The sequence below is a fragment of the Arvicola amphibius genome, chromosome 8, assembly GCF_903992535.2.
Source record: "Arvicola amphibius chromosome 8, mArvAmp1.2, whole genome shotgun sequence".
In the NCBI taxonomy this organism is placed as follows: Eukaryota; Metazoa; Chordata; class Mammalia; order Rodentia; family Cricetidae; genus Arvicola; species Arvicola amphibius.
Window position 1 is genome coordinate 40364228 of NC_052054.1, and position 15135 is coordinate 40379362.

Here is a 15135-nt window from a genome sequence, read left to right on the forward strand (position 1 = left end):
CATTTAGGAATTGAATGTCGTGATTCCATTTGACACTTTTTTTCAAAATTGCAACAAGTATCATAGCTATTCCTAAGAATCCTGCAAATATTAAATGTTTCAATGCATAAAATATGCAATATGTATCATTTTAGACATGTTATAAGCATATCTGAATGTCATGGAGAAATTAGATGTACCAAACTCTGTTTTGGTCTGCTAAAGCGCTACCTTCTTTTGACTCATTAGGAAAAGGAATTTATATTTTATATTTATAATTTATAATTTATATTTATCAAGTCTTGTTACCATGAGGGAGAAAATGAGAAGATAGGCTTATATTTTCTGGGTATATGGCCAGTATGCCATGAACTCTTCTGTTTTGCTTTTTCCATACTTGAACATTCTCTTAAATCAGTCTGTCTGAGGGTAACCAATAATAAAAGAAAATTCTGTAATGAATGAAGGCTAAATTCTATTTGATATGAGGATTTAAGCCTGGGAGGCGGTATGTATAAAACCCTGATTGTTCCACTTGCTCCACTGTAATTTGACACAGTGAACTAATTTTCAGGAATTCTAAAACTGAAAACTTCTCAGGAAGCAGGCATATATGCTGACATTTGATAATATCTACTTGCCAGTGTGATTTTCAAAGTACCCATGCCCGTGTCAATTCCTACATCAAAACACACAGCAAGAGCTTATGAGTTGGCAATTAGTAATAAAACTTTATGAAGTAGTGCACGTTGGCATCAGGCGATGGTTACTCTGTGCAGTTCATGGCTCCAATGGGGTTGGTTAATTAAAGAAATTGTTCAGGATGGGAAGAGACTTGGAATCGATTGTGGGCCTTTGGCTGTTGATTCCCTTGATAATGAGCTCAGAGCCTGGAGAGCACCTTTCAAGTTTCTATACAACTGAATACATTTTACCATTGGCTCATTATTTTCTTAACTCCAGGTCATTTATTTTGGCAGGAGAACTGTACCTGTTCAACATCAAAAGGGCCTGTGAATCTCAACCTTCTTTCATTGCCCCACTATATCATTGGAAAGCATTCCTTAAATGGAAAAAAGAAAAAGAAAAGATAATTCTCTGCAGAACAGAATCCTTCTCAGCCTCCATGACTTTAGTTTTCATAATTTAACATGCACACTGAAAGTAAATTGCTTTATTTGATCACACATAGATTTTCCATAAGGCAATCCAGCGGAGGTGTCTGACATTGTACACACATCTGTGAAAAATAATATGTCCAGAAATAGCACTGAAGATAACAGAACCTGTGAGCTCATCCGCTCAAAGCTGCCACCTCATAACAGTCTCCTCACTGCATACGAATATTAATTTATAACTCAGAATTATGAATTATGCATGCAGGGGCTAGATCTAGCTATTCTAGTTAGGGATGTTAAAATTATTAAACTGCTTTCATCTTCTCCTGCTTTTCATGAACAGGACAAAGCCCGGCCTTCCCACCACCAGGACGGGAAGCACCAGCTTCTAGGCCTGCTCTGTCAACGCCTGCTCCTGAAGGCAAGTACTCAGATTGGCAGTGCATGGTCTCCCGTATAAATAGTTCCATTGTAGACTTTTTTTTAATAAAAGGAATATGGAAAAACAAAACAATAAAAGGAAGTTAACAAAAGGTCCAGTATTTTTTGCATAAATTTACTATTCATAAGATTAATTTTGTTTTCTTGACATTTCAATTGAAGTCTTTCTAAGAAATAAAAATTTCTTCTTAATATTTCATATAGCTGAAATCTGTCTTCTTGGAGGAAGACCAGTGTCCTACCCTGAAACTAAAATAAGAAAAATAAACAACCATCAGCACAAATGGGCAAGAATTTGTCATTTTGCAGTTTTACCATCGCTTGTATAATTGGTATTTAAAGACTCAGGTGACAGAGTCTGAATTTGAGCTCCATATGTTATGAATTATCTAAACTTGGGAGTTATTTAAATTGACTACACATGAGCTCTGCCTTCTAGATGTTATTAAAATTTCATGCACAGACTACATTTATGAAAAAGAGGCAATCATATTTAGTTTAAAAGTGCTGTATGCAATTAGTAGTTACAACCAGTAATAATCCATCAAAATAAGACTTTTGAAAGACAAAACAACAAAAACCAAAACCCAAAAGGTAAATGAAAACAAACAAAACCAAACAAACAAATAACCTGCTTCCTTCCAGCAAAACTAGAGAGGAAGTCACTGAGTCAGTTTTGTTGGAAATTTAGTCCTTTTTACAAGTGTGATCCATTCATTATTTTTACTATTTTTAAAGTAAATCCCAACAACAAGATCATGTAAGATATTTTCCTAACCATTAGAAATTCACTAATTAACTAAAAATACTGTTCCTGCCATTCTCATTCAGTTTAACAAAGTAAAAGCACAAATAACTAAAGTCAATGCGCAACAGATATTTTATGAGAATACCAATGGACAGGGTCCTCATCACGCCCTTTCTACCTTTTTCTTGATATAAAAAGGGACTTTTTTCATGCACAGACACACCTCCCCCTTAAGCACATTCTGCCCCCACTGACTAATAGCACACATGGTCGTGCCAGGCTTACACTGATAAGGCTTCATCAAAGAAGTGGCATGTTTATACAGTGGAGAGGAACCAACAAGAGTCCAAGTTTTTTACTTTAGTTTTGGTATCAAGTTTTACGAAGTCTTTATGAAGTGTGTTTTGGTGGTAGCCAAGACTACCCTAGCAGAAATTCTCAGAACTGACACATGACCTTGTTCTCCTGTTTGAACATGGTTTCTGATTCAGTAAGTCTAGGTTGGGACCTGAGTCTCAGCATTTTTAGGAAGTGCGGCTTATGCTGCTCCCCCAGAAACATGTTTGAGCATCAAACTCCTATCTGCTCTAAACAGCAATTGAGTGACTCGAAACCCTTGGCCAAAGATTGCATTCCGAGTGACTAGAATGTCACTTATGTTGACAATCTGACTTCTCAATGTCTGAACAATCACCAAATCATTCAAGCTAAGTATCTAACTCTTTTCTAAGAGTCAGAAAAATGTCAATAGAAAACAGGGAAAGGGGTCACATGTCCTTTATGAATTATAGCAACCTGTTAGGTAGTGAATAAATATTTTGGTTTGGTTAGCTAAACAAATTAAATGAATTACGGTTTCCTAATTTTAAACAAAATCCTTAAGCAAACTGTAAGTCAACACTACTTTAATCCTAAACTAGGAAACACAAATATGCTTTTATGTGATTGTTAGAACCTGTGTCTTATTGGAAGCTCGCGAGTATCTTGTTCATACTCTTCAGAGACATTCCTGAGTGTTTAGAGAACTAATCAGTCAAAGGTGTAGCACTGTTGTTTCCTGTTCCTGTCAGCTACAAGGTGTTTTGTGTTACCCACATATGTATTTTTCAGTTTGAATACTCTGACCAGAACAAGATCCTAGGGTCTCCACTAAGTCCACTAATGTGTCTTAATTTACCCATTTCCCACTTGTTCCCAGACACTGCTTCTTTGTGGGTGAAAAATGTGTTAGGATCATTTCATATTGATGTATAAATTTGCCTTATCAACCATGTAGTCTGACAAGCCAGAAAAAGCTTTACTAAGACACAGGAGATTAGGTAGTTGAAGTGATAAGAATTTATTCTCTTATAATTCTGGAAGCCTGAAGATTAGGGTTCCGGCCAAGACAGGTTCAGAGGACAGTCTTATAAGCATCTCTTTCACTACTTGGTCCCAACAGTAGAGAAATTGTGTTCTAATGTCCCTATTCCTGTAGTGGAGGCAGGTCTAGGAGGATTTTGCCCATATATACATGAACTCGTTCAACTTCCCAAAAGATTCCACCTTTAGTAGTTACATTTAGACCCTATTTCAGCAGAAAAACCTTGACATAGATGACGACATACTCAGTTTGTAATTTGAGGTAAGCTTGAAGCTTAGTTAAAACAATCTAAACATTGACCTCATGCAATTAGAGTTGCAGAAATGGTTTGGAGAAGTCAGTTATTTTGCCTTCTTTTTAGAAACAAAATCTCTAAACTATCATTTTCTGTACTTGCTTTTCATTTGTGTAAGAGTTTATATTGAAGTTAAATAACAACCAAACTTTGAAAATCTCAACTATCTCTGTATATCTTTAAGTACATGTTAAACAAAGGACTTAGAACAAATCTACTAGAACTCAGAAACACCACTCCCTAAAAACAAAATAAAGGAGACAAAGAAAATATTTATTCTTTTTCACTTATGGACATTAGTAGTTCAAGTGACTCAGATAATTTACACACACTGCCAAGCAATCATCTCTGTTCCTAATATTAACAGGACAAGCCACAGCCTATAAATATTAGTGTCATCGTAAATGTCATTGGATTCTAAAGAGTTGGACATAAATCAAATAATGCAGTATTCATAACTGTAGGCATTCTTTGGTAATAAGATTGTTCAAATATTTGACTGTAATTGATCTTCTGGCAGAAGTTCATAAAACACCCGAGAAGCAAATGTTTCACCTTTCACCCTGACACCTGGAAAATGATGTAACATTTTTACAATGGGATGCTGCAAATCTTTTGTCACAATTAAGGGATGATTAATTTGACAGTTCACCCCAGGATTCCATATTATGGTTGTGTGAATAAAATAACAGTATTTTGGGATGGTGGGCCTTTTGCAAGTAGGAATTGCTTATGTGCAGAGAGGCAGGGTCCTCTTCCTGATACTTCTAGCACTGAACAATTCCCAAAAAGCACAGGTATCCAGATAGACTGAGCTCAGTAACTCTGGCAGGCATTTCAGAGGTGCTGCCTATGACTTCATTAACATAATTGATTAAGAACTAGGACATATTTAGTATTAATCAAACTGTTTTTAGTGACGCTGATTATGCCAGTTCTCTTGATGCACTATTTTGGTCTGGAACTTCCTTAGGAATAACTTGCAAGAAAATGGCTTTGTGTGAAAAAGAAAAACATGCACATGGCACTGAAGTATACCATTTGTTTTGTTGAATGTCGGTCAATGTAGAAGTGGAAACATACTTCAGTTTTAAGGGTTTTAAGGTAGTGCTTTTCATATAGAGACTAGATTATTACATTTGCTCAAAGAGTTTGGAAACAACTTAGAATGTTTTCAATAGAAACCTAAAAGCTTGTTAACCTTGTAGATAAAACTCTTTAAACCTGTAAAGTTCATTTTATAAAAAACTCTTTGTGCCTTCATAGATAGCACTTTGAAAATGAATGTTTTGCAGCAGGTACTTGTTATAAAGAACATCATTGTACTTCCTATCTCTGGCTACTCAGTGTCTTGAAGTTGTCCGTTGCTTTCCTTGATTACTGTATTCTCTCTGGCACATGATTTCTATACTGCAACAAAGCTTTTACTGTTTTGAATATTTGAATGCAAAGGGAACTAACTGTATATTAAATTATGTGCATTCTTTTGTTCTTTATAAAATTTATTGGTTTTGGGAATATTGGTTACAAAGCATTAGAAGGGTCTTACCTAGTAATCAATTAAATAAATCATTTTGGTAACTCTTGTCAATATATATTTAAATCTTGACATTGCTTAACTAGCACTGATTTTAAAATGGACCTAAATATAATATTAATATTCATACTTTTTAAGTGCATTAACTTTTGTTCTCACAAGAGCAGAGAGGACCTCAAATTCAAAGGGTGACTTATTAATCCTTAAAGTATATAGAGAGATGAGAATGATTAATTTTCCTCACTCAGAATAAACTTTGTAAGATTATATTCAGGAGGTTTTATTATTTAGTATGAAAAACTTCTAACTCTCAAATGTTGGTAGCATTTCCACCCAGTTCACCAAGGATGACTCTTTCTCTGGAAGGCTCAGACTTTCTCTACCGTAACAGAGTCCTTAGAAATTAAACAGGAGCTGGGAGACAGAGGCAGGAGGATCTCTGTGAGTTACAGGCCAGCCTGGTCTATGAGAGTTAGTTCCAGGACAGGCACCAATGCTACAGAGAAACCTTGTCTTGAAACAAAACAAAACAAAATAAAAACAAAAAAGAAAGAAATTAAACAGGATAACTTCAAGCAAAGTTATTCTCCATTTCCCCAGTCACTAACAGTGATAGAAAAACTATTTCCTAAAATCCTCAAATAAACAAAATTACAAGGTATCTCTTTCCTTTTTAAATAAAGAATTGTGATTACCTAACTCACCATAGATCTCTGAAGCCCTTAGTGTTTATCGTTAATCATTGAAGAATGGGAAGATACCCTTATAAAAATAATGAACATTTAATGTGAAATCACCAGGACCTTTCTATTGTAGCATATGTGTGGAAGAAGTTAAATTATGCTTTAATTACTTTTAAGTATTTTATTACAAGTACATAATTTAAATAGCAGCTGCAATACATTTACTTTGCACTTTGATATATAATTAGTATCAATTTTGATCTTACCATTATAAAAATATTATAACTTTGTAACATGTATGTAGATCAGAAAACTCTAGAGATAAGACCAGAATCACACAATCCAACCTCATCTCTGTCATTAATCACTTACATGATCATGACCAAACAATTAATATGTTATGAGTTTCATGTCTTCACTTCCTAACTTAAGAACCATGGAATCTGAATTTAAGCAGAAACTGGAGCCCATTTTGGCAATTCTTCTTACATATCTCTCTTTCATTTGTTTTTTTCCCCAGGTGATAGATTGGTAATAAGCTGTGTTAATAACAGATTGAAGTCTACATGGCTTTGCTTTTTGATAATAGCCACTGCAATGTGAAAGTACAGTTAATGATGTCTACTGAGATGTCAGTTTTCTCAGAACAACTATGAACCATTTTGTATAAAATAGAAAAGTGAGTTGAATATATCACAATGGCTACATTAGTTGGGATTAGCTCAGCTATGAATGAGTCAGGTTATGCAGTAGCAAAAGATCTATTGCAGGTTAGAAAGAATATGTAGTTAGATTTATGTAGATACAGAGGGACAAGGAGCATTATATAAAATTAATATGAATTTACCATAGGATACATTGTAGGAAATGTTCTATAGGATCTACCAATACCTTATTCACAATTCCTTTAAACCAAAGAACTTGGTCACCTCAGGTTTTCTGTGACATATATTCTATGAAGTACAAACCATAAACTAATAAAACAAGAATTTAGTCTCTGTTTTATTCCATTGATTCTATGATACACGAGATTTATTCAACTTTAGGTCACAATGCTTTATAAAAGTTTAATTGATGATAAAAATTTTGACGGTTTAGAAGAAAAACACACAGGAAGCTACTGCTGTAGAAGGAAAATGTGCTTTAATTCTAAAGGGATACGCATACAGTCAAAACAAGTCCAGGAATTGAGTGTGATGCATTCATTTTAGAAAGAAGATCAGAGAAATCAAGGAAATTGCCTATGATCACATAGATCTAAAAATGGCATAAATGTCATTTGAGGCCAGGTGTCTCTTAACAAGGCTCGGTGCTTTCCCCATTATCTCTGAATGGCAATTAGGTGTTAGGGCTCCATGTAATTGCTAAAGCTCTTATCTGACGTAGGTAAAAAAAAATTGACTTTAGGAATGAGAATAGATTGTAAGGGGTAGTAAGATCAAATTTGATCTGGCTCAGTGTATAATGCTGCCTGGGTCATTCAAATATGTGAATTCATGAGCTTAAAAATAAAATATTTATGAGTGTCTGAGCAGAGTTATGGCGGAGCACTGCAGGCATAGCTCAGACTGGCAACTCCTATCAACCTTTAGCCTGAAGAGCAGAGCAGCAGAGATGTTTACCATACCAAAAAGTTAGTGACTAGAGAGCAGATGCAAAATTTCAACATCTGCATCACTAAGGGAACCTAACTTTCAATACTGCAAATGATAAATGTAGTAATTTCAGTAAACCAGAGAAAAGATAGATGTTCATTTATTTCTATTTTTTAAAATATGAGCTCTCTCTCTCTCTGTGTGTGTGTCTCTGTCTCTCTCTCTCTGTCTCTCTCTCTGTCTCTCTCTCTCTCTCTCTCTCTCTCTCTCTCTCTCTCTCTCTCTCTCTCTCTCTCTCTCTCTCTCTCTCTCTCTCTCTCTTTCTCTCTGTCTCTTTCTATGGTCTCTCAACATTACCCCGACTGTCCTTGAGCTCTCTATGTAAGCAAGGCTGCCCTCAACTCACAGAGATTCATCTGGCTCTGCCTCTAGAATGCTGTGTACACCACCATATCTGTCCTTTCCTATGATTGCTTGATACTTTCCCCAGAGTCCTGAACTAGTAGCATGCAGAGGACTTGGGCATTGGTTGATATCACTCATATAAAAGTCACTATGGAGACTGAACCTGGAAAGCTCATGAAGTTTTTGCTACTTGTTTGACAGGCAGCTAAGTTTGGTTTCCACAAGGAAACCAACTATATGAAATGATATACATAAGAATGTGGAAAAAATAAATGGTGGCACAGATCGTGGAGTGGTCGACTTAGCACTAGCACAACATTTCTTGAAGAATGCTAGGAAGAACTCACATCTATGACAGCTGGTGGGTCAAAGGTCATGACAAAATACTTTTGGAGAAGACTTTGTATTGCTGTCTTGCATTATCACAGGATCAAGCCCTTCTGTTTGCTTGTTTGCTTTTAAGAAGATGTTAATCTCTTAGTCCAGCTATTTTCAATTTGTTTTATTCAGATAGACATGCTTTTCAAAGAACATTCACCAATCACCCATGGGGGAAATTATCTCTAAAACACTTATATAAAGCTTAATTGCAAATAAACATACAAAGCAGGTCAATCATGGATATGAGTCCTTTGAATAGAGACTACATCAGAGAGAGATTTGAAAATGGGAGGAAAACTGTTGATTTAATCTGAATTCTCAAAAGAATCCAGAACCAACAATCTTATTGGAAATGAAAGTATATAGCTCTATATCTAGCATCTAGTATCTATGTATCAGCGATCTATCTATCTATCTATCTATCTATCTATCTATCTATCTATCTATCTACCTATCCTTAGATGGGTTAATTTTAGAGACCTGCTTCTTGAAAATATTAGGTTTTGCAATTCCAAAGTTTGTAACACTTTTAGGCAGACTAGGTATTTAGGGGAATTTGTTAAAGCACTGAGTACAAACGAGTGTGACAATAAAATTCCTACTTCAATTGGTTTTAGACATCTTATTTAAGACTTCCAATTAGCTGACAAAGGCCCATCACATCCACATCCAGGAGATGATTCACTTTACCCAGTTTCCTGATTGAGAATTGCCATCTTAAAATAGCTAGATTGGCTGTTATCTTACCTCGCTAAGATAATACATCAAATTAACCATTGTGAGCATCATCAGCGGGCAATCTGGGAAGGATTAGGGGGATGTAACTGAGAGGGACAAAATTTTCCTAATACACACAAGGCCTTAGGTTCAAACATAACCCTATAATAATAAAGGAAACAAAGATACAGAAAAAGAAAGTAGAAAATAAAAGACCAAGAGAAGGATAAGCATGAAATAATGTAAAGGAAATAAAAGTTACAATAGTTCCAAGTGCTAAAGAGATGGGTAGAACAAAGATAAAATAGGGATCATTCATAGAAAATTATTATAACCTATTTTTGACTGCAAATTTTCCCTTTCACACATGTACTTGAGGGTGCTTGGGAGTGAATTGAAGGTCCAGATATAAAGCTGATTAATATTCTTAACTTCTCATTGACTCCCATGGGCATTGTGATGATTTTAGACTAAATTATTCTGAAGGCCTGTTCTGTCTTGAAACTTTTATCATGTATTACACCTTTGCCTCACTATTACATTCTGAAACAAATTGTATATTAATGAGTATTATCAATGAAAATTCATGTTATCTCTCTGAGATATAATCCTTCAATATTGCAGAGTTGATCATTTTAAACTTGATTTTGCAATGAATTTACACTCACAGAAAATTTTTGTACACATTTTAGCAAACTCCTTCTGATATCAGTGGTATACAATAATTGTCTGCTTACTAAAACTGAGAAAATAAAATCAACACAGCATATTAAGAATTACACATTCATTTGACTTTCATTTTCCAAAGTTTAATGGATTCCTAAAAATAAGGGCTACGTTGGTAGTGGAGTAATGAACTGAACACAGATTTTTCTTTTGTATTCTAAATTCTAAGCGGTATTCTAGAATTTTCTGGTAGTTCTGTTTATGCTGTTTTCTCAGAATATTATTAAGTAAGCATATAAAAATCACTTCACATTTGAATAGGCAAGATTTAAGTCCCAGAAAAAAAAAAAAAAACAAAAAAAAACAACAAAAAAAAACAACAAAAAAACATGTAATCCAAAAACAATGAAAAAAGATCAAAACAAAGGGAAGGGAGGTACAGATAGGCTGAAGTATCTTCCAATGGTATTTCAAGAAAAAGAAGACATTTAAGGAAGAGGAAGTGAAGAAGTTACATGCAAGGGTTTTCTCGATGAAACCCAAAAGTTCAAGATGTAAAAGCAAAAATGAAGGATTACATCAAACTGAAGTGCTGATTCTTCACCCAAACTAAACAGTCAGCAAGTATACAGACAGTCTATAAAATAGAAAAAGGACTGTCTTATAACTATGTATGCGACAAGGAATTAATATCTATCATATATAAGGAATTGCAATAGCTAAAAATAAATCCAGTAAAACCCATTATTAATGGGTAAGGCACATTTTTCAAAATAAAATACACACATGACAAACAGGTATGAGGGAAACATTTATCACAGAAATCACCATGGAAATTTAAATCAAAACCAGAATTAGACATCTTCTCATTCATCTACGAGGGCTTTTAACTAAAAGACAAATGATAACAAGTAATAATGAGGCTGTGGGAAAAGAAACCCCTACATGCTGTTGGTGAAAATTTATATTAATACAGTGTTATGGAAAGTGTAGGGATTTCTTGTAAAAATTATAATAAAACTACTATGTGAACCAACATTTTAACTACTGGACACACACATATGTGAAAAGAAGTATATGTGTATGTATGTATGTACAAAATCAAAATCCTCAAGATGCATATATGCTTTTATGTTTATTGAGACAATGTTCACAATAAATGAGATATAGAATAAACCCAAGCAGCTGAAGACATGAAGATTATGTAGTCTATGGTCTCTTCTATTTAGGCTTATTAAGGGTAGAGCCATTATACTGAAATACATATATGCATGTGTCTACAATTAATGAAAGAAGAGGATATGGATATGAAGAAAAGTGAGGAGAGAAGAAAGGGAAGGAAGAAATGCTACATTGAAATTACAATCTCAAAAAGAAACAAAAAAGTGCTAGAACCAATATTTTCAATGTGCATTAATTGTTTTTTATATATGGTATTATTAGTTTTCTTTTCCCTTTGAATTTTGTGCTGAAAAATGACCAAAGAGAAAATTAAAGATGAGAATGTATGTTGGTCAGTTTTTGTGAACATGACACAAACTAGAGTCACTCAGGAAGAAGGATCCTCAACTGAAGAATTTCTTCCATCAGAATGGCCCATGGACACACCTATGGATTGTGTTCTTTATGATGGTTGTGTGAGTGGCTTTGCCATTGTGGTAAGTGCATGGGACCAGAGCCATGTAAAAACAAACAAACAAACAAACAAACAACCACAACTGAGAAAGGAATAATGAACAAGCTAGTGAGCAGCATTATTTCATGGTCTCTTTTTCAGCTCCAGACTTCAGGTTTCTGCCTTGAGTCCCCAGACTGACTAACCTCAGGATATGGTATAGGATGTGTTGCTTTCATTGATTGAATAAAGATACTGGCTTGGCCTTTTGATAGCGCAGAAACTTAGGTAGGTGGGAAAGACAGAACTGGATGCTGGGAAGAAGAGCTGAATCAGGCAGATGCCATGAACTTCCAGCCAGAAACAGACCTAGGTTACAATCTCTCCCGGTAAGCCACGACCTCGTGGTGACACACAGATTCTTAGAAATGGGTTAATCAAGATGTGAGAGTTAGCCAATAAGAAGCTAGAGCTAATGGCCAGGCAGTAATTTAGTTAATACAATTTCTGTGTGATTATTTCGGGGATTAAGCTAGCCGGGCAGCAGGGACACAGCCCGCTGCTCCCTTACCACAAGGATATATCTGAAAGTTATAAAATAAAATCAGTCCTAAGTCATTTTTGTTAGTATTTTGTCATAGAAAAATATATTTACAAAAAAAGGTAGTTTCATAGCAGAAGAGATGTATTTCGAGCAATTTCTACTGTAGAATTCAGATTGGAATCTTTGGTGCTAATTTTGCTCATAATTTATTTTTAATGAAGAAAGAAGTGTAATCCTTTGAAGACTTGTTTACATGTTCAATAAAATAATCAAGAAATGCATTTGATATTTTTATTGGTTTAGTATATTTATACTTTCCCTACTATATGAGCTGTGATAAATGATATTATTCTTCCTTGATAATCAATGAGGAAAGTGGCCACATCTTTGAAACTGTTTCTGTTCTGGCTAAACGGAATAAAGTATCTTGAAACTATTTACATGCTGAAAATATGGGACACTTAAATTCAATGAGGCATTTGATAGTACAGGAATAAATCTTAAGGTAAAGATATAAGCATATAATATTATTATAATATATACTCTATAATAATGAAATGTATGTAGTTCATAAGTTAAAATGAAGTTGACTTTGACATATTAAAACCATTACAATATGAAATATTGAGTTCTTATATTAGGTATTAAATTCCACTTTAAGAATTAGTATCCATTAAGCATATTTTTAAAAATTAAAAGGCTTCAATTAAACCTTAACCATCCTTATAAATATGACCAACATAATGGTGTTCTTTTGTAATTCTACAATCATGTCATATTGAAAAATAACGATTGAATTCCTCTGATCTATTTTAGTAAATCAAATGCAAATTTCTCAGTTGTCTACTATAAAAATGACAGTGTCTTTGAAATGGTATTCTAATGTGAATTTTGACTGTTAGTTATAGCCAATTTTTACCCTGAATAGCAATACTTTAATGATGATGAGAAAGAAAAACTTAATTTGTAATGTATTTAAGCATTTTTGACATTTCAAACATAATGAAGGACGTTCACAGTCCACTTCCAATTACTGGCAAATATAGAATAATAGGGCAAATACAGAAAAACAAATAAAATTTCATTTAGGCAATGATACTGAAAATAAAAAGCTGTTAGAAAAGCATCTTGCACTTCTGTTTTCCTTTTCCCCAGGAAAAATAAAGAAAATGCTTTGTCAGTGTTTACAACACAACATCTTGAGGAATTAAGGAATCTGCATAAAACTTAAGTCGTTTAAAAAAAGATTCTCAGAGTAACAGCATCATGAAACAACACAAAAGAACAACTCTACTTTATAAAGTTTCTTGATAGGATAAATACATGTTGATTGGCAGCTACTTGCTTTAAAATAAGTCAAACAAACTTTAATTGAGCATTTCTTTTGAAATTTAAAAACCTAACTGCAGAAGCAAAGCATCAAGTGTCTCTTTCACCGCCGTTCATCCAGTTTCTTCCACTGACTCATATTTGTTTATAAAATGAAAACCAAGTGAAACAGGAAAACAGATGTGGTGACTTTCATCCTTATATTGTAAAACACCCCATATTAGTACAATCAGTTGTCTTAAACGTCTTCTAGACCTTTTGAAAGATTTAAGGGAAAAATCTGTTCATTTTAAACATGTTTAATTCATAATAATATTTTTATTTAAGAAGCATTAGATTATTCTTCCTTTTGAATTATTTTTTGTATTAAAAACTCAGTTATAGAAAGCACAAGTTATTAGGTCAAAGAAATTTCTTTGGGACAGAATAAAAAAATACCAGTTAGACAATGAAGGAAGTGTGGGATAATATTTCTTTCCCATACTTGCCTCAGTAAGTGCAAGGGGAGTAAAAAAATTTGCTTTCCTTATTACAGGATACAGAAGACAGTGTGTTCATTCTAAGATTTATACTGATCTTCTGTCATTTACATAAATTTTGAATTCTATGTAAATCTCTTGAGTCCATATTCTCACTAACTACAGGTGTACACATATTTACCTATGAATTAAGTATATTCTAATGTATCCAAGACCATGTGCTTTTTTGTATTAGCAAAGTTTCTTTTATTCTTGAGTTTATTTTTGTTCTAACTCAAACTATAACATTTTAAAACTTTCCTTTAATCACAAAATAAGTAATTAATTGAGGCCCTGTTATCCCAGTACACTTGAGGCTCATAGAAGAAATACAATATGATACCATGAACAAAATTAGATTTAAACTACAAAACCTAGACTCCTTTAGGATATTTAGTCCATGAGAGCTCAAGTTCTCTTATAGATATAAGACATGCGACCAAACCGGACTCTCTGAATGTGGCCTATGGTGGGGGCTGAATGAGAAGCCAAGGACAATGGTGCTGGGCTTTGATTCCTCTGCATGGACGGGCTCTGTGGGAGCCTTCTCAGCTTGGTCTATCACCTTCCTGGACCTGGGGGGAGTTGGGAGGACCTTGGTCTTAACATAGAATAGCGAACCCTGATGGCTCCTTGGCCTGGAGAGAAAGAGAGGGAGGGTATGGGTGGAGGGGAGGGGAGGGAAGGGGGAGGAGGAGGAGATGGAAATTTTTAAACATAAAAAAATAAACCATAAAAAAATTTAAAAAATGACACAAAATATCACTGCATGCCTCAGCTTTGCAGCTATGTAAACTTAGAGTCATAATAAATACACAGACCATAGGAAGGATCCACACAGCATATAGTCTGAGGTTGTGGGTTTTCCTCAGGTCTGGCTGGTTTTCCTCAGTCAACCTTCCTGGGTGTAGCCTATGCCCTTTTCTCTCAAAGACCAAATGTCATTGTGAACTTTCTCTTCTCACTTTGTTTCTCGCATCAGGAGTCAAAGCTTTCTAAATTCCTGACCCTTACAGCTGTCTTAGCATAAGATTAAATAAGCATTTATACATTTCAATGACTAAATTGCATAGCTAAAAGTCTCTGAGTAGCCACTGGAAACTGTTAAGGAATTGCAGCTTGGTAGTTATTTGTTAATAGTTCATAATGAGAACGGCATCCCAAGGATAATGTAGGCCACTACTAAAGAAAATTGAAGGCA

At 34.5% G+C, this 15135-nt stretch overlaps 1 protein-coding gene across 1 annotated transcript in view; it reads left to right on the forward strand.

Annotated features, from left to right (window-relative positions):
- Window positions 1–15135, forward strand: part of Trdn (triadin) — a 340388-nt gene that overhangs the window by 134981 nt on the left and 190272 nt on the right. Inside the window, exons 11-12 of the mRNA XM_042055567.1 lie at window positions 1441–1518; window positions 9454–9462. Coding sequence (XP_041911501.1) covers window positions 1441–1518; window positions 9454–9462 — 87 coding nt within the window. The remainder of the gene's footprint in view (window positions 1–1440; window positions 1519–9453; window positions 9463–15135) is intronic.